Source organism: Lissotriton vulgaris, chromosome 1_1 (genome assembly GCF_964263255.1).
Source record: "Lissotriton vulgaris chromosome 1_1, aLisVul1.2, whole genome shotgun sequence".
In the NCBI taxonomy this organism is placed as follows: Eukaryota; Metazoa; Chordata; class Amphibia; order Caudata; family Salamandridae; genus Lissotriton; species Lissotriton vulgaris.
The window spans coordinates 404,329,086-404,355,887 of NC_141685.1; the positions used below are offsets into that span (position 1 = coordinate 404,329,086).

At 50.3% G+C, this 26,802-nt stretch overlaps 2 protein-coding genes across 5 annotated transcripts in view; one reads left to right on the top strand and one right to left on the bottom strand.

The window, feature by feature from the left end:
• The window catches only part of SSBP3 (single stranded DNA binding protein 3), a 360,221-nt gene that overhangs the window by 58,174 nt on the left and 275,245 nt on the right, over positions 1-26,802 (top strand). The window lies entirely within an intron of this gene.
• Positions 12,243-26,802, bottom strand: part of LOC147747263 (uncharacterized) — a 58,995-nt gene continuing 44,435 nt past the window's right edge. The window contains exons 2-3 of the mRNA XM_086922534.1: positions 16,349-16,755; positions 12,243-12,853 (exon numbers count right to left, since the gene is read on the bottom strand). Coding sequence (XP_086778660.1) covers positions 12,243-12,853; positions 16,349-16,755 — 1,018 coding nt within the window. The remainder of the gene's footprint in view (positions 12,854-16,348; positions 16,756-26,802) is intronic.

Here is a 26,802-nt window from a genome sequence, read left to right on the forward strand (position 1 = left end):
TCCGAAGAAATATGTGAATGACGCAATCACAGAAATGGAAAGATAGTGCTGGCGGAAAGCCCCTATAAGTATATTATACATACACTTTTAGCAAACCCCAATACCTGCAAAAAAGAATAATAAAACGAGCAATTTAAAAAGGGGAGAATCCTGGAGGTAAAAGAAGCACTACAAAAGTACATTTAAAAGCTGGAACTATCGACGTCCAATAACTGCTCCTAGCCTCTTTTTCACGCAGGGTGATTCTATTGGCATGGGTTCCCCTATGTATTCTTTTTGCTTGGTTTAGTGCCCTTTTTGTCAGAAGATGGAATTGTGCTGCGTAGCCCTAGGCTGTGAGATAGCGCCAACGTTCCATAACCTCGGCTCTGTGGTCCTGGGAGATGCTCTGGACTGTTCATGCAGCGGATGGAGGCAGGGCCAGCCCTCGCCAGCATCCAGCCATCAAGGAGCGCTGAGCATTACTTGCAGAAAACCTTTGCACTTTTGATTGCTTCACAATCCAGCACAATGGATTCCCTGTCATCGTGCCAGCTAATTAACTATAATTTCTGAGTTGCTTCATCTCTGTATGCGGCCCACATACTTCAGCTGTGCTGCTCGCCGGGCTGTTTTTAGCATCGCCCTCCGAGTGATGGTGGGGGCTGAGCGCCCTGTCCCGCGCCGCTCGCGCACTTGTTTGTACACGTCGTGATCCTTCTTAAAACTGGAAGTTGTACCCGGGGTGCAGGCTTCTTGTGTTGCAGAGATGTCTGCGTGCCTCATGTATGCTACTTTTAAGAGTGAACTGCTGTCTCTCGGTTAGTCTGTACTACGGTGGCTTAAAACACGAGCGAGCGAGCTGACATTTGTGGTAGCATGCAGATGGTCATAACCGGCAAGTAAGAATTCACTTAAAAAGTGCCATTTACATATGCAGTGGTTCGTGTAGTCGATTAAATCTCCAGGTCTTTTTTCCATCACTTAAACCTGTGTAAAACGTTTTTAGAGATTAACGGCCAGATTCATCAAGCTTAATTGTGCTCGCAAAGGGCCAGATTCTGCCCACTTCAGCATATAGCATGGACCGACTCCCTTCAGTCTTCGCAAACTTTACTGTGAGTTGCGGCATTCTGTCCTTTCACAAGGAGAACAACCACACAAAGTAGTTCCTCAGTGCTTTTGGTCTACAATGGCAACCTGTTACGTTTTGAGACAAAAAATATTTTTACTTTTATCCAATGTTAATTGAGTGTCCGGCAGCTTCCACAACAATAAAGTGTTACAAAAATATTTGCAAACAAAAGAAGTATTAACAGAGCCAAAAAGTCTAGCAGTCTGTGCCAGACCACGTGGCATTGCCAGTGCTTGTTTACCGAGGTGGGTCCCACCCACATAAAAACACTGAGATAAGGCCTCACCACCTTCACAGCCCATTGCTATCCTGGTCTTAACCCCTACCACTCAGCTCAACTGCTTAGGGCACTGTAACTGCAATGGCATTAACACTTCGCTGGCCTTCCTATGCGTAGCCAGGATGCAGTGTTTAAGGCATGCCCTATAGTCCTCTTTTTTGCTCAGACTGTATCATTGCTAATATTCTCTAGTTTGGTTGGAGGTTGGCACAGCTCTTTCTCACTTTGCTCCGGCTCGTTGGCTGAATGGCGACAACTCTCGTTTTGACTCCTGGTTTACTTTTTAGGCAGCCTCTTAGGCCACAGGAGGCAATGGAGAGGAGACTGGATTTAATGTAAAAATAGTAACAGCCGCCATTCAGAAATCAGTCACCAGCTTTAACAGTGATTTGACGTTTTTCAGACTAAATTGACTGATTCTTTGTAAGAGGCTATCCCCAGTGAGACATTGACAGACAGGAATTAATAAAGCAACACTGCATTCTTACACTCAGCCAAAGGGAAGACTGTTGAAAGGTGTCACTGACGCTATTTTCGATCATTCTGTTGTTGTGGTAATTTTTACATTCGATTTATTTCTTGAAGGAAGAGCGTCGCAGCAGTGGCTCATTTAAGTTCAGCACAACAATGATGGTGCGATAGCGTTCAGTGTGTTCCCTCAGAGTCTTTCTAGGCTGAGATCACTTCTCCACACACCTGCAGTGGGCACAGAAGGTGAACACGGCATTGTCCTCTCTGAGCCATCCTGCCCTTTTTAGAAAATTCAGGGGGTCTGGACACACCGGGGCTAAGTAGAGGCCATTTTGACAGGGCGAGCGATTGGCATGGTCTAGGACCAGTCTTTCTTTGGCACTGGCCTTGATAGGCTCTTTCGAATGTTCTTTGTGTAATGGTGAGTTATCATTTCAAAACCTAATTACCAATTCAGAAAAAGTGGATCATCTCGCAGCTAAACCAGGTGGCATGTTTTGGGTGATTTCAATGGCTCACCTCCCATACAGACGACAAGAGGCTGATGTTAAGCCACAGGAGACAAAAGAAAGAAAACTAATAGAAATAAGAATAAAACGTGTAACTACCATGATAAACTATCATAATACATGGTACCTACGACAGGTTGCATAGCAAGGCCATGCCAGGTGGCTGCAAAATTGCCCCTACGGGCAGGAAATCTGACCACCTTGCCAATGTCAAAAGGTGTGAGTGGCAGCAAGCTGCTATGTCGGCCCAGGTCTCTCAACATTTGGTACACATTGCTCTAAAGTTGCTGTGACAGTTACAAATGTGTCCTCTGCTGACAGCTTAGTTTGTGGATTTGGATTAGTTGATTGCATGTTGCCCTAGGAGTTTGGCATTGGCAGTTTGTGGCTCTTGAATGCAGTTTTGATCCATTAAAGGCGGTCTAGTACGTTCGGTGGAATAATATTCAAGTCAAGTCAAGTCAATAAATTTATATAGCGCGCTACATACCCAGAGGGTCTCAAGGCGCTTGAAGAAGGGTGGGGACTTACTTGTCAAATATCCACGTTTTAAGTTGCTTTCTGAATGCTAGGTGGTTCTGAGTAAGGCGAAGGTGGGTGGGAAGTGAGTTCCAGGTTTTCGCTGCCAGGTAGGAGAAGGATCTACCTCCCATGGTGGTTTTGTTGATGCGAGGTACAGTGGCAAGGGCCTGGTTGGAGGATCGTAGCTGGCGGGAGGGGGTGTAGAAGGACAGTCGTGTGTTGAGGCATTCGGGTCCGATTTCGTAGAGTGCTTTGTGTGCGTGGGTTAGGAGCCGGAAAGTAATCCTCTTATTGACGGGGAGCCAGTGGAGGCTTTTCAGGTGACCAGAGATGTGTTCTTTACGCGGGATGTCTAATATGAGCCTGGCTGAAGCGTTCTGGATGCGTTGGAGTTTTTTCTGGAGTTTTGCGGTGGTACCGGCGTAGAGGGTGTTTCCGTAGTCCAGTCGGCTCGTGACCAGAGCGTGGGTGACTGTTTTTCTAGTTTCGGTGGGGATCCAGCGAAATGTTTTTTTGAGCATGCGAAGAATGTTGAAGCAAGATGAAGAAACGGCGTTGACTTGTCTGTTCATCGAGAGTGAGGAATCCAGGATGACGCCCAGGTTCCGTGCGTGGTCCGTCGGGATGGGTGCTTTTCCAAGGGCCTCTGGCCACCAAGAGTCATCCCAGGCGGAGGAGGAGGTGCCTTGGATGAGGACTTCTGTTTTGTCTGAGTTCAGTTTCAGACGGCTGTGCTTCATCCATTCGGCTACTTCTTTCATTCCTTCATGCAAGTTGGTTTTGGCAGTGTTAGGGTCTCTGGTGAGTGATAGGATCAGTTGAGTGTCGTCGGCGTAGGAGATGATGTTGAGGTTGTGTTGGCGTGCGATGACCGCGAGGGGGCTCATGTATACGTTGAAGAGGGTGGGGCTGAGTGAAGATCCTTGTGGTACGCCGCAGATGACTTCAGTGGCCTCTGACTTGAATGGTGGAAGGCGGACTCTCTGGGTTCTTCCGGTGAGGAACGAGGTGATCCATTCCAGTGCTTTTCCTTGGATTCCGACGTTTCTGAGGCGTTGTAAAAGGGTGCTATGACAGACCGTGTCGAAGGCTGCGGAGAGGTCGAGGAGGATGAGGGCGACGGTGTCTCCATTGTCCAGTAGAGTTCGAATGTCGTCTGTTGCTGCGATGAGGGCGGTTTCAGTGCTGTGCTTGGCTCGGAAGCCAGATTGTGAGGAGTCGAGGGATTTGTTGGTTTCGAGGAATGCGGCGAGCTGGTTGTTGACCGCTTTCTCGATGACTTTGGCCGGGAATGGAAGGAGTGAGATAGGGCGGTAGTTTTTGAGTTCGGTGGGGTCAGCTGTGGGTTTCTTCAGGAGGGCGCTGAGTTCGGCATGTTTCCAGCTTTCCGGGAAGGTTGCGGAGTTGAGGGAGCAGTTGATGACGTCTCGAAGGTGTGGTGCTATGATGGAGTCTGCTTTGTTGAAGATGTGGTGAGGGCATGGGTCTGTGGGGGATCCTGAGTGGATAGTTCATCAGACGGATGGTGTCCTCAGTGGAGATTGGCTTCCAGTCATTGAGGATATTCAGGGGGGGTGGGGGTCCTGCAGGGGGTTGGGTGGGTTGGTCTTTGGGTCGGTTGTCGAAGCTGTTGTGGATGTCTGCAATTTTGTTGTGGAAGAATGAGGCTAGGGAGTCGCAGAGGGCTTGAGAGGGGGTGATGTTGTTGGAGTTGGCTGAGGGGTTGGTAAATTCCTTGACAATGTTGAATAATTCCTTGCTGTTGTGGGCGTTGTTATCTAGTCGGTCCTTGAAAGCGGCTTTCTTGGCATTCCGGATCAGTTGGTGGTGTCTGCGGGTGGCGTTTTTGAAGGCGTCCTTGGTGCTGGTGGTTGGGTCTTTTTTCCAGGCCTTCTCAAGGGAGCGACAGAGTTTCTTGGATTTCTTAAGATCATCGTTGAACCAGGAGGCCTTCTTGCTGCCTAGTTTGATTTGTCGTTTTTTCAGTGGTGCTAGGATGTCGGCGCTGTTGGATAACCATTGGGTGAGGTTGGTGGCTGCTTGGTCTGGGTTTGAGGAGTGGGCGGGGGGGTTTTGAAGAAGCGATGAGGAGATCTGGTCGATGGTGATTTTGTTCCAGTTTCTTTGCAGAGTGGGTTGGGGGTGGTTGTTGGATGTGGGCTTGTTGTAGGTAAAGTGAACGCAGCTGTGGTCAGTCCAAAGGAGAGCTGTGGTGTGGCTGAAGGAGACATGTTTGCTGGAGGTGAAGATAGGGTCGAGTGTGTGACCTGCGATGTGGGTGGGGGTAGTGACAAGTTGTTTAAGTCCGAGGTTGGCGAGGTTGTCCAAAAGGGTGGTGGTGTTGCGGTCGTTGTTCTTTTCAAGGTGAAAGTTGAGGTCTCCCAAAAGGATGTAATCCTCGGAGGGGAGCGCGTGTGGAGTGATGAAGTCCGTGATGTCTTCACTAAATTGTGCGCGGGGTCCTGGTGGCCTGTAAAGGAGGGTGCCTCTGAGTGTGGTCTTGGGGTCGGTGTGGATCTGGAAGTGAAGGTGTTCAGAGTTGGTGAGATTGACGTCTGAGCTGGTTGAGATGCGGATGGATTTCTTATGGACGATAGCGATGCCTCCTCCTGTGTGGCTGGTACGGTCCTTGCGAATGATCTTATAGCCTTCCGGGATGGCAATGGTGATGTCTGGGGCTGATGTGGCGTTCATCCATGTTTCTGTTAGGAAGGCGACGTCCGGAGAGATGGTGTCTAGTAGATTCCAGAGGTCAATGGCGTGCCTGTGGACCGAGCGGGTGTTGAGCAGGATGCATTGTAGGTGGTTGGGGTCGGATATCTGTTGTGTGTTCGTAGATGAGGAGTTGTTCTTGGTGCCGTCGAACTTGCAGGAGTTGCAGGAAAAGGGTACATGGGTGTGTCCAGGGGCGGCTTGGACGCAGTTGGGGGAACGGCCGGGGTTAAGGGCTAGGAGGGTGGTGGCATCGTAAGTAATGCGGGAGGGGTGGACATTACGAGGACCAGGGGCTCTGGCGCTGGGCGCGGTCCAGGCGCGGACGGGCGTAGACGGGCTTACCTTTGGCGCACCTTTGGCGCGCAAGGGGCGCGATCGCTGCGCGTGAACGCTGCGCGTGCGGCCATCTGACATAAATGGTGAGAGGAGGGGGCGGAGCGTGGGAGGGTCAGCAGCTGGGAGGCGGTAGCAGGGAGGAGGGGCGGGCCAGGGAGCAGGTAAACAAGATGGAGGGTCAACGGGAGAGTAGGGCAGGGGCAGCAGATGCACCACGGCACCGGGGGCACGGACGAAGTCCCAGGGAGAAAATAGAGCCTCAGCAAGTGTCGCGCTGCAGAGTACAGTAGAGCGAGCTGAAAAACCTGGTGAGGTACTATGCCTAGAGTCGCGTAACGAGGCAGCTCTGTGAGAATGCGTAAACACAATGAATGCCAAAGCACAGCTGATTGCGTGTTACACGAGCGCGATGTAAATGAGATGTAAAAGATGTTGCGGTGTGAGGAAAAGGTGCATTAAAAATCCACCTTAGCAGGCAGGCTTGCTGTGTAGTTTGTCAGATGGCGGGACATGCACTTTGGGTTTTCCGGTTCTAGAAGTGGAGTGTAGTCTCTTAGTAGTTGTGAGGGGAAGACTGGGGATTCTTGCTCCAGGCATGCATTTGAATCAATCAGTAGCCGTATAGTGTAGTTGAGAAGTGCGGTATAAGGCTCAGTTCTAGATCTCTGCTTCTAGACTAGCATAGCCCCTAAAGTTTAGTCTTCGTATTTGTGAGGTGATCTATGGTATGGGTGTCTAAAGGTGCAGTGCAATTTGTCAGTAGCTATGAAGTGTAGTCTAGACTGGGGGTCTCCGGCTCCTCACATGCAGCAATAGCTGGGATGTGCTGTCTGTGCGCCCTGGCTCCAGACATGCAGACTAGTCTGTCACTAGTTGGGAGCTGTGATGTAAGGTTTCTGGAGAAAGGCATTCAGTGTAGGCTGTGTGCAGTCAGAAGGTCTGATCTTAGGTCTCCGTTCTTCAAGTGTACAGTGTAGTCTATCTGTAGATAAAAGATGCAGTGTCTGGTCTTCAGTTTAACACCTTTGAGTCTCATGACGAGCTCAGCTCGTCATGAGCCACGGTGCTCGTGGGCTCATGACGAGCTCAGCTCGTCATGACCCTTAGAACGCTCGCACGCTGGGAAAATTCCCCTGCTGTGCGAGCGTTCTAAAGAAACGGGTGTGGTCATGACGAGCTCAGCTCGTCATGAGCACACGACCACCGTGGCGCATGACGAGCTCAGGTCTGCGTTTCTAGTCCTGCTGCACAATGAGAGATCCGGCTCCATACAAATGTAGTTTTGTCAGTCCGTGGTCTCCGGTTCTAGTCCTAAGGTGCAGTGTTGGATTCCCCAGATCTAGTCTTACAGCGTATTCTTGTCAGTTTAGGATCCCAGCTTTAGGGGTGCAGCGTGATCTTGTCAGACTGTGGCTTCCATTTCCAATCACGAGGTACAGTCTGGGGTCCCCGGCTCCAGGCATGCAGCACAGTCCTATCAACCGTTGCGCAGTCTGGGATCCCAGCTTTAGAGGTGCAGTGCGGTCTTATCGGTCTGGGATCCCAGGCTCCAGGCATAGTCCTGACCTGAGGGGCATTCTGGGGTCTCCGGCTCCAGGCATAGTCCTATCAGTCTGGGGTCTCCAGTTCTAGACCTGAGGTGCAGTCTAGGGTCTACGGCTCCAGTGCAAGCAGTATTGTCAATCTGGAGTTCTCCGGTTATAGTCATAAGGTGCAATCTGGGATCCATATGTAGTTTTGTCAGTCTGTCTCCGGTTGTAGTCATGAGGTTCAGTGTTGGATTCCCCAGCTCTAGTCTGACAGCGTATTCTTGTCAGTCTAGGATCCTAACTTTAGGGGTGCAGTGTGGTCTTTTGAGTCTGGGGGTTTCCAGTTCCAATCATGAGGTACAGTCTGAGGTCCCCAGCTCCAGGCATACTGCACAGTCTTATCAATAGGTGCGCAGTCTGGGAATCCCAGCTTTAGGGGTGGAGTGCTGTCTTATCAGTCTGGGATCCCTGGCCTAGTCCTGCCAGTCTTGGGTCTCCAGTTCTAGACCTGAGGTGCAGCCTGCGGTCTCCGGCTCCAGGCATTGTCCTATCAGTCTGGGGTCTCCGGTTCTAGACCTGAGGTGCAGTCTGGAGTCCCCGGCTCCAGTGCACGCAGTATTGTCAATCTGGAGGTTTCCGGTTCTAGTCAAGAGGTGCAATCTGGCTCCATGTGTAGTTTTGTCAGTCTGGGGTCTCTGATTCTAGTTCTAAGGCGAAGTGTGGAATTCCCCAGCTCTAGTCTTGCAGTGTAGTCTTGACAGTCTGTGGTCTCCATTTCCAGTCACAAGGCACAGTGCTGCATGACTGGAGCCGGGAACCTCAGACTGTCTTATAAATAGTTGCGCAATGTGGGATACCAGCTTTAGGGGTGCAGTGCGGTCTTGTCAGTCTGGGATCCCTGGCTCCAGGCATAGTCCTGCCAGTCTTGGGTCTCCAGTTCTAGACCGGAGGTGCAGCCTGCGGTCTCCGGCTCCAGGCATAGTCCTATCAGTCAGGGGTCTCCGGTTCTAGACCTGAGGTGCACTCCGGGTCTCCGGCTCCAGGCATGGTCCTGTCAGTCTTGGGTCTCCGGTACTAGACCTGAGGTGCAGCCTGTGGTCTCCGGCTCTAGGCATAGTCCTGCCAGTCTCGGTTCTAGACCTGAGGTGCTGTCCGGGGTCCCTGGCTTCAGGCACAGTCCTATCAGTCAGGGGTCTCTGGTTCTAGACCCGAGGTGCACTCCGGGGTCCCCAGCTCCAGGCATGGTACTGTCAGTCTAGGGTCTCCGGTTCGAGACATGAGATGCACTCCGGGGGTCAGTCTGAGGTCTCCAGTTCTAGACCTGAGGTGCACTCTGGGGTCCCCAGCTCCAGGCATGGGCATGGTCCTGTCAGTCTAGGGTCTTGTGCTCTAGACCCGAGGCGTACTCCAGGTCCCTGGCTCTAGGCATAGTCCTATCTTTCTGGGGTCTCCAGTTCTAGACCTTGGGTGCACTCCCGGTCCCCGGCTCCAGGCATAGTCCTGTCAGTCTAGGGTCTCCGGTTCTAGACCTGATGTGCACTCCGGGGTCCCCAGCTGCAGGCATAATCTTATCAGACTGGGGTCTCTGGTTCTAGACCCGAGGTGCACGCCGGGTCTCCGGCTCCAGGCATAGTACTATCAGTCTGGGGTCTCCGGTTCTAGACCTGAGGTGCACTCCGGGTCCCCAGCTCCAGGCATAGTCCTGCCAGTCTGGGGTCTCCAGTTCTAGACCTGAGGTGCACTCCGGGGTCCCCAGCTCCAGGCATGGTCCTGTCAGTCTAGGGTCTTGTATTCTAGACCCGAGGTGTACTCCAGGTCCCCGGCTCCAGGCATAGTCCTATCTTTCTGGGGTCTCCAGTTCTAGGCCTTGGGTGCACTCCGGGTCCCCGGCTCCAGGCATAGTCCTGTCAGTCTAGGGTCTCCGGTTCTAGACCTGAGGTGCACTCTGGGGTCCCCAGCTCCAGGCATGGGTATGGTCCTGTCAGTCTAGGGTCTTGTGCTCTAGACCCGAGGCGTACTCCAGGTCCCTGGCTCTAGGCATAGTCCTATCTTTCTGGGGTCTCCAGTTCTAGACCTTAGGTGCACTCCGGGTCCCCGGCTCCAGGCATAGTCCTGTCAGTCTAGGGTCTCCGGTTCTAGACCTGATGTGCACTCCGGGGTCCCCAGCTGCAGGCATAATCTTATCAGACTGGGGTCTCTGGTTCTAGACCCGAGGTGCACGCCGGGTCTCCGGCTCCAGGCATAGTACTATCAGTCTGGGGTCTCCGGTTCTAGACCTGAGGTGCACTCCGGGTCTCCGGCTCCAGGCATAGTACTATCAGTCTGGGGTCTCCGGTTCTAGACCTGAGGTGCACTCCGGGTCCCCAGCTCCAGGCATAGTCCTGCCAGTCTGGGGTCTCCGGTTCTAGACCAGAGGTGCACTCCGGGGTCCCCAACTCCAGGCATAATCTTATCAGACTGGGTCTCCGGTTCTAGACCCGAGGTGCACTCCGGGGTCCCCGGCTCCAGGCATAGTCCTATCAGTCTGGGGTCTCCGGTTCTAGACCTGAGGTGCACTCCGGGTCCCCCGCTTCAGGCATAGTCTTATTAGTTTGGGGTCTCCAGTTCTAGACCTGAGGTGCACTCCGGGTCCCCGGCTCCAGGCATAGTCCTATCAGTCTGGGGTCTCCGGTTCTAGACCCGAGGTGCACTCCGGGGTCCCCGGCTCCAGGCATAGTTCTGCCAGTCTGGGGTCTCCAGTTCTAGCCTCGAGGTGCACTCTGGGTCCCCGGCTCCAGGCATAGTCCTGCCAGTCTGGGGTCTCCAGTTCTAGACCTGAGGTGCACTCTGGGGTCCCTAGCTCCAGGCATAATCTTATCAGACTGGGGTCTCCGGTTCTAGACCCGAGGTGCACTCAGGGGTACCCGGCTCCAGGCATAGTCCTATCAGTCTGGGGTCTTCAGTTCTAGACCTGAGGTGCACTCTGGGTCTCCGGCTCCAGGCATAGTACTATCGGTCTGGGGTATCCGGTTCTAGACCTGAGGTGCACTCCGGGTCCCCGGCTCCAGGCATAGTCTTATCAGTCTGGGGTCTCCAGTTCTAGACCCGAGGTGCACTCCGGATCCCCGGCTCCAGGCATAGTCCTATTAGTCTGGGGTCTCTGGCTCCAGGCATAGTCCTATAAGTTTGGGGTCTCCGGTTCTAGACCTGAGGTGCACTCCGGGTCCCCTGCTCCAGGCATAGTCTTATCAGTCTGGGGTCTCCGGTTCTAGACCGGAGGTACACTCCGGGTCCCCGGCTCCAGGCATAGTCTTATCAGTCTGGGGTCTCTAGTTCTAGACCGGAGGTGCTGCCTGTGGTCTCCGGCACAAGGCATAGTCCTGCCAGTCTGGGGTCTCCGGTTCTAGACCTGAGGTGCACTCCGGGTCCCCGGCTCCAGGCATAGTCTTATCAGTCTGGGGTCTCCGGTTCTAGACCCGAGGTGCACTCCGGGTACCCGGCTCCAGGCACAGTCCTATCAGTCTGGGGTCTCTAGTTCTAGACCGGAGGTGCAGCCTGTGGTCTCCGGCACAAGGCATAGTCCTGCCAGTCTTGGGTCTCCGGTTCTAGACCTGAGGTGCACTCCGGGGTCCCCGACTCCAGGCATGCAGCGCAGTGTTGTCAGTAGTTGCGCAGTCTGGGATCTCCGGCTCCAGCGGAGCCTGGGTGTGTTTCGCACTGAACTGTCAGTGGCATGGTTCACATTCCCCGGACAGGATGTCCCGGACAAATCCGGGAATGGCCGGAGGCAGGACTGGATTCTAGTTTATTTTGGGTTACATCGCTGGGGCGCGGAATCTTCCCACAACGTGGGTGTTTCTGATTCACCCTCCGCTTCCCGTCAACTCCGAGGAGAGGACCCGGCTCCAGGGTGCGTAAGAAATGTATGTACATAGACGTCCTGTCTGTGCGGAGGAAGCGCCTTCAAATCTTCCCAGACTCCTCTGTGCACCACGAGACGCCGCTGGGGTGCCAGGCCTCTCGCGAGATCAGCCTTTGTTTACGTTCACATTGATGCTGGAAATAAATGCGCCCGATCTCTGTGTGAGAGGACGGGGACTTCAGATAATAGTTATTACCCAGATGGATATGAAAGTTATTTATTCGCATAGCCACCCTATCAAGAAGTGGGAATAGGCTCTGCAACACACGTGTGTTTGCAGCACCGTGAAAAGTCATAAGTGCATCCGTCGACCAATGGTCTTCAGTAGCGCCGCGCGCGCGGTGCGTGTTGGGAGGGAGGGGTGAGGGGGGGTGAGCAGACACCAGACCAAATTGAGAGTGTGCAAAAGGCCGCTTTTATTGAAACAGGTGCATATTTACAACAATACAAACCTGGCAACCGCCTCACAAAACTAGTCCTCACTAAATAAGATGTTAACTTACAACCCCAAACGTCAGGCCCGCCCCTAACACGTCACAAACCCCGCCCCCACCCAGCACAACATAATTACAATTCAAACAATACAAAAACCTGATAATCATTTAAATATCATCCCAACCCACCGCAAAGCATCACATTGCAAAATTTACCCACCAACAACTTACATTGCCCGAAACCTTGTAACCACCCCACGAACAACTATTTAAACTTTTCCAGCCATAGCCCAACTTTATCAAAACCCCAACAACCTTCATGCCCCAGCTGACCAAGAACGCCCAATTTCCGCCACCCAGAAAAGAGGGGGAAAGGAATTACCCTCCTCTCTTTCTGCCCCCCAAAACCGACCAACCAAGGAATCAGAACCTCAACCCAAGAAATTTTGAATCTTCAAACACCTGGAGAGCACCTCTCGCAATTCCAATAGATATAAATCCATCCCTATACGAGATAAGTGAACACCATCGCCGCGAAAGAATTCCACATTGTCATACCGGATGTCCTTATGGGACACCCGCCCAAAACCCAGATCTCTACAAAAACGGGACACCTCCAGATTCAACTTCCGCCGAGCCTTATCAACTGCCCTAGGTTTGATCGCACCCCTCCAGGTTCTTCTAGGGACCAATTCTGTCCACAAAACATGGCAACCCGCCCATTGTTGACGAATAAGAGAAAGATCCTTCTTCATTGTCCTCAATAAGACCACTCCCTTTACTCCACAAAGGTCATTCTCCCCAAGGTGCAAGAGCAACACGTCAGGACAAACACCTCCCACCAACCAAGAATTCAAGGCCGGGATAAGCTCCCTCCAAAGCATACCTCCCTTCCCCTTCCACACAACATTAAAAAGACGAGAATTAAAACCAAGGGTGGAACCAAAATAGCTTCTTATAGCTTGATCTTCCGCGCGCCTAATGAAGGAGTGTCCCACTATCCAGATCGTCATGACAGTAGAACGGGGGCCGGCCACTGAACCTGAAAAAGAAAAGCAGCATCAAATTCAAGAAAAATTATCATCCGCAGGCGCCACAACAGGATCAGTCCGCACATAGCGCCTAAAACAGTCGGAGGACCAACGCCCCAAAGACATAATGTCGTGCTGCGACCAACCCCTGTTATGAGCTTCTGTTGCTGCTCCAATCCTGAAGGAATGCGTACCATACTGTGTCTCATCCAACCCCATGAATCGCAGCGCTTTACGCAAAACCATGCGCAGTTGGTACTCAGTCACCCTGGAACCATCCATGTGTCGGAAAACAGGGCCCTCTAAGGCGGCCCCCGAACAGTCCCTCAAACGCCTGGCCCACCTCAAAGGACACGTCTCAGAAGGGGAAGAAGCTTCCAGCCAAACGCCCCTCCCTTTGCTGTGTTGATCAGTTTTTGCCCGAGCCAACCAAACGTGCAACCCCGTCTCCAAAAATCGAACATTCTCCCACCCCACCCCAAGAGCAACTTTCGACCCCAGCAACTCAGAAACTCTGAAAGCCCCAAAAAACATCCAAACCATAAGAGCAGAAAACAGACAAACCTCAAACTCATTCAAACAAACTGAGGACAAAACCTGCAAAACTCGGGCTAACATCTGCCAAGACAAAGGTCGGCGAACCATATGTTCCCTACCCCTCTCCCTAGACCAACCTTCCAGCATGCGCTTACCCACCTCCCCCGCCGAAGGAGAATAGCCCCACAGTAATTTGCCCATGAACGCAATACCAGCCAATTTTCCAGCAATCGTCACACGTGTCAGGCCCCTGTCTATCAAGTGAAGAATGAACTGTACCACATCTTCAGATCGTCTCCAGCCCGGCGCGCGCCAGTCGGCCCCAGATTCCAAAAACTCTTTCCAGGCCAATTCATACGCCGTCCTAGTGGAAAGTGCAAGCGAACCTACCACCAACTGCAAAACCCTGTCTCGCCTACAGTCCACAGATGTTCTGGCATGCGGGTCGGCGTCCTGTCCGCCTCCGAGGCTAGCCCATGGAATCTCTCCCACTGTGAACGAGACAAAGCATCCGCAATGTCATTGCCAACTCCAGGAATGTGTAAGGCCTTAAAACTGATGTCATACGTCAAGCACCCCAACACAAAGACTCGCAAGAGCTTCAAGATGTGAGCATCCCTGGCCGACTGCCGATTGATAATGTCCACTACAGCCTTGTTATCAATTCGAAACAGCACTTTTTTGTGAGCAAGCTCCTGACCCCACAGAGTCAACGCCACCACCACAGGGAAAAGCTCAAGGAAGGCAATACTCCTGCCTCCGTTCTTCCACGCGGCAGGCCACTGTTCAGCACACCATCTGCCCTGCCAGTAAAGACCGAAACCATCACTGCCTGCAGCATCTGAAAAAATTTGGACGTCCCAAATCCAATTCTCTTCTCTGTACAAAGGAATGCCATTGAAAGAGTGTAAAAAGGCTACCCACATCCGCAGATCCTCCTTAACACCGGCTGACAAGCGGACGTGATGGTGAGGTAAAAACTGACCAGACAGGGCTCTACCCAAACGCCTGCAAAAAGTTCGACCTGCCCTGACCACCCTACAAGCAAAATTAAGATGGCCCAGCAGCACCTGAATTTCCTTCACTGTCACCTTTGCCTTGTTCAACATCACATGCAAGAGGTCCAACATTTTTGCTTTTTTATCCACCGGTAAGCGTGCCTCCATCACAATAGAGTCAATTTCAATCCCCAAAAAGGACATGGTCGCGCAGGGGCCCATTGTCTTTTCGGGTGCCAAGGGCACACCTAGAAATTCCATCAGAGTTTGAAACGCTCGCAAAGCATTCTGGCAAGCTGAGGAATTGGGAGCGCCTACAAAAAAGAAATCATCCAGGTAGTGGGTCACAAGCTGGTGTCCTGACGTGTCCGTGAAAAACCATTGGAGAAATGTGCTAAAGGTCTCAAATAGCGCACAGGATATGGAACAACCCATTGGAAGAGCCTTATCAACATACCACTGTCCTCGAAATTGAATCCCCAAAAGATCCCAATCCTCCGGATGTACAGGCAATAAACGAAAAGCAGATTTGATGTCACACTTTGCCATAGCCGCACCAGTGCCAGCAGATACAACCAGGGCCATGGCCACATCCACTGAAGAATAAGACACGGAAGCGGCCTCACCATCAATGAAATCGTTAACTGATGAGCCCTCCGGCCATGACAAATGTTGAATCAAACGATATTGCCCAGGCTCTTTTTTAGGTACCACACCAATTGGGGAGACAATAAGATTTTCTAAAGGCCAATCGTCAAAAGGACCCGCCATCCTCCCCTCACGCACTTCCTTATCCAATTTGTCTTGTACCACCTCTGGATGTTCACTGGCTGACAAAAGATTCTTTGACCACCGCCGCAACCGCGGCCCTGTGTAACCAAGACGAAAACCCTCCTGAAAACCAACCAACAATAACTGAGCAGCTTCAACATTCCCATAACCCTTCAGAGCCACAGCCAAGTGAAAAGGATTAACTGGCGTATGAGCCCTTGGGCCCAGTTCCAGAAGTGTTTTTCCCCCCCCTGTTGGGTTGAGGCTGCTGTGCAGGAGCAGGGGCATTGGCTGTCTGCTGTGACCACTGTCTGCCCCTTGTAACTCGAGGCCCCCAACACCTGGACAGTGGGTGCGTTCTACCACATTGTGAGCATTCGTGCCTAAATTTGCAATACTCTCTCGGGCAGTATCCCCTGTTAAAATCCCAACAGGTCCCATCGGCAGGTTGACTTGACGCAGCTGCACCCACCCCTCCCCGAGTGGGCTTACCCTGAAAGGGCCGTGAAGGTAATGGGTACCCACTAGCTGTGAAAATCGTCTTACCACCCGCTGAGGCTCCCATAGTGTGTTGCCACAGGTCATTATCCAACTCCCCCCATTTCGCTTCAGGATCCCAAGCCATCCGAGCCCGGAATTCCTCATCGTACTGTGACCAGGCATAACCACTGCCAGTAATCTGCGCCTTTCTGATCACATCCATATACTTAAACAGGGCCACACAGCGCTCAGGGAATTTCTCACAGTACACGCTAGCATATATAAGAAATGCCGCAGTCCAATTTTCAATGGTCAAAGGAACCTTAGGGCGCTTGGCCAACTCGTACTCTTCCTCCTTAGACCCCTCCTTAGACCTTACTTCCCTGTGTAAGAGCTTCAATAATTCCACGTACTCCCCTTTCCAAATCCTTTCCTTAGTGGACAGCATTAAATGAGCGCCCAACGGTTTTGTGACGCCCATGTAAGGCAATTTCTTTATTTTAAGCTCCTTGCTGTGTGGGGGATCCTTACCTACCTCCATGGGCTCTGTAACAGTCCCGGAATCCACCTTAGAACCCACAGCCCCGTCCCCCGTGCCCACTCCCTGATCCTTAACATAACGACCTTTATGGAGCTTTAGATCCACACCCTCTGCAGGAGGATCCCCCCCCGTTCCAACAGAAACCATCAACGGCTTGTCCCGTGCACCAGCCAGCTCACCTGGATTCAATAAAGGCAGTTGGGCCGGCCTCGCTCTCCATGCCATCTGTTCAACGTCGTCGCCTGACCGAGGAACCCTCACCGCGGGGCCGCTCTCCCTGGCTGGTCTGGAGACTGAAGTTCTCGGACGCACCACCACCGGTGCCTGTAAAACATCATCAGAAGCGTGAAAAAGCCCCCCCCGTGCACCCCCAGCACGTATCTCCCCCTCCTCAGGGCTCTCCTCATCATAATCTAGCACCAACGATTCCTCCAACCTAGGAGGGGCCAACACCTTTGGCGGACTCCTGAAACCAACCTGGGCCTTACCAGCCCGTACAGACACTTGAGGCGGGGGAGCCGACTGGACCCGTCTGTACTCCCCCGAACGATGACCAGTTGTATACACATTAACCAACGATGAATCTCTTAGTTGATGAGAAGAAATATGTGGGGCCAGCGAGGACGCGCCGGTCCTGCTTCTGCCAACCCCGCCGATATCCAAAGAACCTGACAATGGGGCCAGCGAGGACGCGCCTGGTCCGCTTCTGCCAACCCCGCTGATACCTGTAGCAAGAGAAGTTGGGGCCAGCGAGGCCGCGCCCGACCTGCTTCTGCTGACCGCGCCGAGATCGTGAAAGGAAGACGTTGGGGCCAACGAGGCCGCGCCCGACCTGCTTACGTTGACCGCGCCGGGGTCCCTCGCCGGTACGGGATATGCCGCGCCAGGCTCCACCCTCCCTTCTCCTCGGTGTAACTGGGCCGCACTCCACCCTGCCAAGTCTGCCTCTCCACGACGCTCACTAACCTGCAAAGAAAAAGGCCGAACTGATGTGCCGGGACCCTTACTACCAGAACGGACAAAACTATCCACACCACTAGCAATACAAAGTCCAGAATCCTGAAACTGCACCTGCCCAACCTCCTGAGAAGCAGACCCCTTAGATCGAACCGACAACCCCCGCCGAGGAGGGGAAGGCTCCACTTCCTCACCACCACTACTCCAGTTCAACAACTCCTGAACAATCTTAGACGCAGGTCCCGAAGCCATTCCACCCTGCCCTCCCTGTTGAATATCCAAGCGGGGCGGCTCCAACCTCCCAAGGGATCTGCCCCCCACCGGCAAACCCGGAAAACTCAAAGTGCCCCCAAAACCACTCAGCATATCAGTGCCCTGGACAGGAACAGCCCTGCCCGCATCACGAATCCCCTCTGCCCAGGAAGGAAAAACATCCAAACCCTCCCAAGATCTAACACCCACCTGCCTATCACCACTCCCCTGCAAATGAACATCAGCAGCACCACCCCCAACCTCCTGTGCATCACCCAACACAACACGACCAGACCGTTCACCCAACAAACCTGCCCCTGCCCTCCTCTCCACCTGTGCCCACTCCCCCTCCCCACGGAACCACTGAGCACAGAAACTACCTCCCCCCGGGTTGAAGCAGGGGGGGAAAACAACAGGGGGCTATAAGGCACAAAAGCCGTCTGCACTGCACCACCACCCACATCATCGACATGTACCACCTCCCCAGAGAAACGGACCGGCGTCGAGAAGCGATCACCTCCAGCCCCTGCGCATACAAGCGGGGTCACCACCTGTCCGCCCCCCCTGAGCCCCCAAAGCCACAGAGTCAATACACTGTATACTAGGCCCAACAGCCGGCAACACATCTTCACCGCCAGCGCGAGGCCCGGGTAAAACAACGTGCGCATGCGCGTCAACCGCCAACTCCCCCCTCAGCATGTCCGCGTCATGTGACACGGAGGCAGAAGCCGAACGCTTCCTGCCTCCGCGCTTAACGGCCCGCTTGCCTCTGGCCGCGGGGACCGAAAGCGACCTCCCCGGCAGCCCCACAGACACCAGGGGAGCCGGCATCACACCCTCATCCATTGGCGCCTCGCGCAGCGCAACCGTCTCCGCCCCCTCACGCGACACAGTACCAGGGGCCGCTCTCCTAGAGCGCGGGCGGCCCCTCTCACTCACCGGCTCCCTCCGTGACTTCTTCGGCGATCCACACGCCGCGACCACCGCCGCCACACGCGCCGAGGCCTGTCGCCGAGGACGCGCCGCGCCAGGCACGTCACCTAGGACCAAGTCCAGGCGTCCAGCCTCACTGAGAAGGCGGATCGCCTCAAGAACTCTGTAATCCTCCCCAGACATGTCGAATAACACCACTAAACTCGCACAAAGATCCAATAAAATTTTTAAATCCTATGAAGTCCCGGCCACCAGGTCATTCAACCTAAAATGGTGGCCGGGAGGCCGGGCCAGGGGAATATATAGCTGGGCTCCCTCAGTAGGAACCAAGGGAGCCCAAAAACAGCCCAAAACCAGCCCAAGGCTGGCGCTCTGCGCAACCCCCCCCCCACTAGCTTCTCCCAATCAGCCCGGGGGTGGGGACCTCCCTACGGTCGGCTGCCCCCCCCCCAAGCCCCCCCTGTGGCCGGGGTTGTGTGTTCTAAACTTCTGCAGTGCTGGCTACTTGACTGAAAGAAGTCGTGTGTGAGCACTTCGTCGTTGGAGTGTCTGGAGACGTCTACTTTCACCTTGGCAGTTCTCCGGGGCATCGTTGTGTGAGTCTGGACATGGGGCTTCCTTCCCTCCAGCTAGGGTACAGTCTGATCTCGTCCTGGTGATCCACTTTACGGCTTTTAACAGTGTAAAAGGCCATTTCTGCATCAATTCTTTTCCTGAAAAAACTTGGATCTTCACCAGACTCTGCATAAATGTGGGTTCTGGAGATTAAGGACAGACAAACTGGCTCAAAATGGCTCTCGCTCGTGTCCTTTGTACCGTAAAACTTTCGAACCGAGTGATTAACATGGTTTGAAAAATGGACGCAGAACGGATGGTGCGCGTTCTACGGGCTTAGAACAAATGCATTGATCTGGTACTCACTGGAATAAAGTTAATGCCTTTGTCAGTATAGTGATATCCCGTTGTGCCAGCATTTGAAATGCTTTCGATCGACGAGTTATAAGCCCTTGCTGCTGACATCTGGAGAGACGTGAAGGTCACAATTTCAAACCCCGGCAGTGGGAACTCAGCCTTTCATCATCCTCCGGTCAATAAACTGAGTAAACTTAAACTGGGTAGTAAAAACCCTTGATATTAACAGCTCTACCAATCTGCTCCACGTGAAGACGAAGGGTTAATATTTCTACTTTGGGTGCTTCTGCAGTATTGTCGTAATTTAGCGCCGGGAGCGAGTGATGAAGATGTAAACCGCTCTATCCACAACTTCTCATGAATGAGAAATTGGGACAGATCACACCGCGGAGTTGTGAAAGCACTAACAGCCAGATTCATCAAAGGAAATTCGGCTCGCAAAGGGCCAGATTCTGAGAATCTGGCTCTTTGTGAGCGCTATTTTTGCATTTGGGATTCATCATCCCAAATGCAAAAATCGCAATTTTAGAAATCGCTAAATTGCGAGATATTGCATTTAAGGAATCTCAATTTGAGATTCCTTAAATGCAATTCATGAACCATTTAAAAATTGCGAATTCGCAATCTGGTGCCGCTATTTACCGCGAAGTGTAACTACGTGGTAAATAGTGAAAACTTAGAAAAATGCACTTTAGTGCATTTTTCTAAGTTGTATGTTACACACACACACACATGTCCTTTGGACATGTGTGTGCGCAACACCTGTGTACATTACCATTTAGGGGTGCTGCAGGGTGTCCTTTGGACACCCTGGCACCATTGAAATCGCATCCTTATTTGTGAATCGCTATTTGCTAATCGCAGATAAGAAATTACTCCCCATACATTCATGAATGGGGAGTCATTCCTTATTTGCGATTAGCAATTAGCGAATCGCAAATAAGGAAGCTGTAGAAATCGCAATAAATATTGTGATTTCTACATGAATCCCGTTTTGCGAGTCTTTAATAGCGATTCCTTAATAATCGCTATTAAGGACTCGCAAAACATGACTATGATGAATCGGGGGGCAAATCATGTAACGCTTTTAGGTGTTTTATTAACATAGAGAGATACAATTCACTATGGTGTTGCTAAGATTGAACTAGTCCGCGAGTGATGTATCTTGGTGTTGCACGTTGGTGCATGGTCCAGCTGTTTGGGGCCTACCTGGCTGCCATTTTGTTAGGCGCCTTGATACCTGCGGGTTATTGTTTTGCGCATTACTAATCTCCTTCATATCATATCATATCATACCGGCGCTGTTGCTAGAGGGCTTCAGATGGAAGCCCTCTGTAGGAATATGGAAGTCAAGTTCTGGTAAATCACTGATGTGACGTCAAGGCAATCCACAACCAAACTTCAATGACCTCGTAGGCTGGGAAATGTGTACTTAAGAGACTGTTTTCCCTTGGTACCATAGGTCACAGGTGACTGGAGGGCAGTGATGGCATGGTGGAGGACACCTGGGCTCTGCCTTGACCGCTCCCTGGCTTCTCATGGGTCAGAGGGAGGCAGGGAAAGGGTGGTAAACAGTGGCACATTGCGGGGCTGAGGCTTTTTATGTGAGGGGGGAGGGCACCCGGTATATTTGAGGTCATTTTTTGAAGGGTTTTGGGCTTAAACAAGAACAGAAGGTATTTTAATGCCTCGCACGAGACAGCTGTTGCTTGTGAGGCATTTTGTTTACTAAAATGGGCTTTGACAGCACCCATTGCTTACCATTCATTTGCTTCATTGTCACTCATTTGCTTCCTCCTAATTGGCCAGTCAGCCCACCCTCCCCTCGTCAGTGCTGCTTGTATAGTCGACGGTGCTGCTTGTTCCCGCCTTGTCTTTGCTGCTTCTTCTGCTGTACAACAAGGCTAGTCTAAAAGACATTGCCGAAGCCAATAACTCTTTGCATGTGCGAGATATGTTGGATCTGTCACTTCTTGTTATATGGATCCCTATGACTTAAACTACCTCCAGCTCGGATTCATTTGATCAGCTTACACTCGTAATAAAACTGTAAATGTACCTATTCACAGCAGAGCAGTTCTTTCATCGGTTTTATTTTTGGTGACATCAGGCACAATACCCATGTTGCTTCTGTTGTCTGTGATGTTGATGTGGGACGCCCTATTGTTCGAATTCAGTCTCCAGTCCTGTATGGGATTTCGGTGCATCGCTCTGCTCTCACCGATGGTGGAGCTGGCCATAGTGATGGACCTTCATAATTACCATTTTAATATTGGCTGCCTGCGTGCTGATGGAATGGAGACAGTTCTTTTTTGGGTGGGATAATGGAGAATCTTTTTCACAAGATGCTGGATTGATGCCGCTTTGAGTGGCCCTCCAGAATAGTTTTAAGGCAGACACTGCTTAAATCAAGCACAATAGTGAGTGGTGGATGTTGTGCTAGCATTTCTCTGTACGTCCCAGTGGGGGTAGGGGATTTATAAATATTCTTAATCTGCTGCAGATATTTTCGAAAGTAGGTGGGGCATTTGCATCTGGAGCAGCAATTTATTATATTTCCTCCCACCCAAGGACCTTCAACAAGCCACCTAAGCACTAGTGCTCTCTAGAATTTATTACGGGATTGCAGCCCTGACTGGGACATCAAAATCCCACCTCGCCCCCCTGAAAACAACCTTGAATGCAGCAGCTAGATTGGTCACCGGTACTAAGAAATTTGATCACATCTTCCCCTGCACTCAAAGAACTCAAATGGCTCCCAATTGAGTTGAGGGCCAGCTTCAGAACAGCCTTCCTCACCCACAAAGCCATGCACACAGGCAAACCAGAATACCTGGCTGCCAAACTCAAAAAGGTCAGCCAGTCCAGAAACCTCAGGAGCACCAACATTCTGCTACTCATCCCGCAGAAATCTCGTAAGCAGAAAACTGCAACAAAATCTTTGCCGGAAATGCCCCCAAAATCTGGAACTCCATTCCCCCCACATCAGAACGATCCCCTCATTTCCCAAATTCAAAAATCTGCTCAAGATCCTCTTCCTCGACCACTCTCGAACAATCCGATAGAAGCCAAGGATGCACCCTAGCCTACACTCTTTCAAACTTTTTAAATTTTGACCAGTGTCACGGACTCGGATCAAGAAAACTTTCTGGACACTCGTCCTGTGTGAACAAAGACACTTTTGGGGGGCCCGCCATGTTTGAACTTAATCCTCCATGCCCGTCCGCGCGACTGCGCCTTTGTTCGTCCTATACTCTGCTTGATCCACATGTTTGACTATACTTTGTACGACCTATTTGCACATAATTTACTTGTTGAAAAGCGCTCGGATACCCTCTGGTCCTGCTAGCGCTATATAAAACTCCAAAAATAAAAAATAACAAAAAATAACAAAAAATGAAGAAGTACATTTTAAAACGTTTAAATTAGGAGTGCGTTGGCCAGAGCATGGCCAGTTTTATGGATGTCCATCTGGGATCCTTTTATGAACACAATCTAAATAGAGTCCCTTGCACTCATTGGTTGAGCTGTCTTTGGGGTGGTGGGGGACAATATTTTAATCAGACAGGTGTACTACATGCCACAACCAATCTTGAACAAAAAGCAGACCTACCTCCAGGTAACTGGGAGACCAGAGTAAAGTTCCTCAATTTCTTGCTTGTAAATCCTCCACAGTTCAAGGTGGATCTGTGTTTCTTTCTGAATGATCTTCTGAATCTGTATGTGACAAGTCACAGAGGCAAGAGCGAAAGGTGTTTATCAGGTACCCTCAAACATCAAGTGGAGCACTGTGTTTAAAAAAAAATGTTTACCATCTTAATTTGCATTTTATGTAAATTGTTTTACATTAAACAGCTGAGCAGGGTGCTTGCATATAATGTTCTCCATGCATCGCTTGTGTCAGTGGGATAAATGATGCTGGGCAAGTGAGGGTTGCTAATGGATGGCTTGGAACCCAAGTGGGGCACTGATAGACAGGGTAGCAACTGGTAACTCTTCTCTTCTCCCGTATCATTCTCCAAACATTAGTCCAGCAACACAGGGAGTAAGAGGCTGAGCAAAAGAAAGCGAAGTTGCAGTCGAGGGTCCAGACACCAGTGCCTTAACTAGCTTGTGGCATCCTGGTAGCCCTTCGACTACCCCACAGTGTAGTAGCTGCATGGGGACCCAGTAGAAAGCCTACACCATGATTGGATGCCCCAGCGTCACATCTTATCCCTAGCATTTCTGAACACAGTGAGACTTATTGGTCCTACATTCTCTCCAGTGAGATGGATGCTTCAACGTGCTGGTCTGCTACTTGGCTGAATGGGACTTTCAGACCTTGTTTCACTGTTGCACCTGACAAAAAATATATACGGGTTACAAATGTGTAAACGATTAAAATGCAAGACTGTTGGAAGTGAAACCACTTCTGACTTTTGTTCACTGGTACAACGGGGCTCTTTAGCCCTATAACCACATTTGGTTATTATAATCTAATTTCCCAGTCCCTTACTTTTATTTATAAAGATGTACTGCATAATAAAATCTTCTATACAGTTTGCATTGTTTAAGAAGTAAGGCGTTTGGACTAGAATCCCTTTCCCCCAGAAAATGAACAAGTGTTGGTGTTCTTTCTGAGCAGAGTTTTCGTATCCTGAGGCTGTGCTTTTGTGTAATGTTTTTGCTTCTACCGCATCAAAAGGGATTGTCATGACCCTCAGATTTGCGAATGCCCTAGTTGGACGAATATATTGTAGTAATTGTTCTCCTAAATATAAGGGTGCAGTTGGTCATAACCACAAATGCTGGGAAGCAGACTGGTACATTAAGTTGTCGTAGGAGAAATTTTAGCTTCTTCTCTTTTTTGCCCTGCAATTCCTTATTTCCAGTTTGGCAATATTTTGGGTCCCCTCTATGGTGTTGTCTGCCCTAGTTGGTGATGCTGACCAGGAGAGGATCCAGGGAAGTTCCTCTCAGGTGTTGTGGGATTTCTTTATGCTTTAGATGTGTGATCTGTGTGAAGGATGCCTTTCAGAGGTGCTAGCGTAGAGCCATTGGTGGTGTGGAGCCATACAGAACAGAGAATGAGCTGAGGATTGGTGGTTTCACTGCTGATCTGAAGACTGTTTTCGGTAGGAAGGGTTTAATTCTTAAGCGGAAGAGCTAGTAACATTGTCTGGGTTTTCTTTACTGTGTTTGTTCCTCGATGGAAGCACCTGTGTTAAAGGTGCCTAGGTATTTTGTAATGGCTGTAAGCTTAGGTATGACTCTTTCATCCACAGGTTCATGGTGGTTTGGCGCTGTATGAGAGCAGGTGGAGTTCAGGGTTTGTCCATTTGGGTTTCAGGCGGAAATATAACACCCAGTTCTGGATTAGCTTGAAGCCTGTTTTAAGTCGCTCAGTGTCCTGCTCTGAGGAGATTATTTATTCACACCCATGTTCGTGGGATCTAGGAGTTGAAAACCAGCCGGACATAAAACAGAGTATAATCCCTTGTTGGCGTAAGGATGGCAAGCTGGAAAAAAATGAAGACTCTGACCAGATAACTGTACCTCATTCAAAGTACTTGCAACAGTTCTTGCAAAATCGATATACATTAGTATATTTGCAAATTGTAAAATTTGTAGTTTTAAAGGGTGGTAAGAGTGGAGCATGGACATTGCCTTCTGGGTACTTGGGAAACAGGACATGGTGAAGGCAAGAACTAGAATGTGTTCAAATTGAAAGAAGAAAGACTAGTTGTAAAAATGAAGCACTGGCTGCTGTACAGGAAGATCAGTCCTAACCGGGTGCAGATGTGATGAGACTTTGCAGGTAACAATTAAAAAGCAGATCTAGTCGAGCTAAGGAAACCATGGGCACTAACGGACCAACATTAATCCGGAAGAGTTCAAGGAAAAGCAGAAGAAATTTACCAGTAAAAAAAGCACAGCTCGAAAAGTGGCCTTTGAAATTGACTTAGGCATTTTTACTTTAGGATGAGTGCCAAGAGTGTAAGTGGGAGACTGGCTCAGCAGGAGCAGTATCAGGAAAGCATGAAAAATTAACCTCCGAGCAGTCTCCTGCCAAGACTGGACACTGTGGTTGTTGGTATTCTATGGTCGCTTCTTTTAACTACAGCAGTGAAAGATTAATAACTCAAAGAAATCAAAGGGTGTGACCATCAAGAAGACCAGCACTGGCAAAGCCAATATGTCTGTCTTTGGCCACCAGCCTTTTGACTTTGTAAGTGCTTTTAAAAAATGTGTGGATGAGCTCCGTGGGGAAGGGCAGAACACAGTCACTTACAGGAAACTGAGCCAAGGGCTGCTGCAGTGGTCTGAAGACACTGCCCAGTGATGAAAGGTGCATTGGGCGAAAGAAAATATTGAATGGCACAACAAAAGACAAAAGGAAGAAAATTGCTATCTGAAAGCCCCATAAGTAAAACAAAAAAAATATGCATATACATTTTTAAGATAAAAAAAATCTTGTCTAACGCCAGACCCTAACAAAAATAAAAAGAAGGCACACAAGAGAAAAGTTGTGAGTCAGAGAACGTGGGATGCTAGCGGTGCTAGTTTCTGAAAGAATAATAATTCAGTAACCTGGAAGCAATCCAGTTCTTCAAAAATCAAAAAATGGTGCACGATAGCTGTGAAATAAGGGAGGAGAAACTGGGAGAAGTCAGCGTCGGGGAGTTACCCTGCAGCGAAGCTAGAGGTGCTTTGTAGCAGAACTGCAACAGACCTAAGCCACCATCCCAAGAATAGATCATTCGAGTGGTAAGGGAGAAATCCCACAGAGAAAGGAAGAGGAAGAAGGGAGCCCACTAGGATTCAAGTTACAATGTGGCATGTACCATTATTAACTCAAAAGAAACATTGTATTCGAATTGCAGAGGTACTCTTACCACTGCGCTCAAATTCATATCTCGTAGCCACTTGTGCAAAATGTAAACTTAGTAGTAACAGTATTACATAATAGGAATTCACTTTAGTACATGGTCACTTTTTGGGTGAAACAAGTTTGCTGATTCTTACAATGTTCATTAGTACACACACTTCTAGTTTAAACTAGATTGTATTTATCACCTCAAATTTAAGTTGTACTCGATTTCTTGAGGTTCTTTAATTTTTTATTTGAGCTACACTAAGCGAATAGGAATGTCTGCTGCCTTTAGTTCAACACACATTTCAGCATTGTGGTCTTTTATAGATTCACTTGCGCTGCATATTCGGCCATCTATAGGACGGCTTCAGATGGCATCTGCTTTATCTCTAAAATATATAAATGTGGATATTCATCATACATGACTCAGCAATTTGCAGTCTACTGTGCACCATACTGTAGCCATCCTCTTGCCAAGTGTATTTTCTTTAGTTTTTGTTTCTGATATGACCAATAGGGGGAACATGTTAGACATTTGCTTGATCTAGGAGTCGAATAAATAAAAGAAAAAAACAAATCTTTAGGTGCTGATTCCACGTTTCATAATCTTGATTATGAAATTATATATGTAACTTACCAGTGTGAGGTGTCCTGCATGGAAGTCTATTAAATGTTTACAGTTCTTAATAATTAAGTGGCAATTTTTGTTTCAAAAAGAGGGTG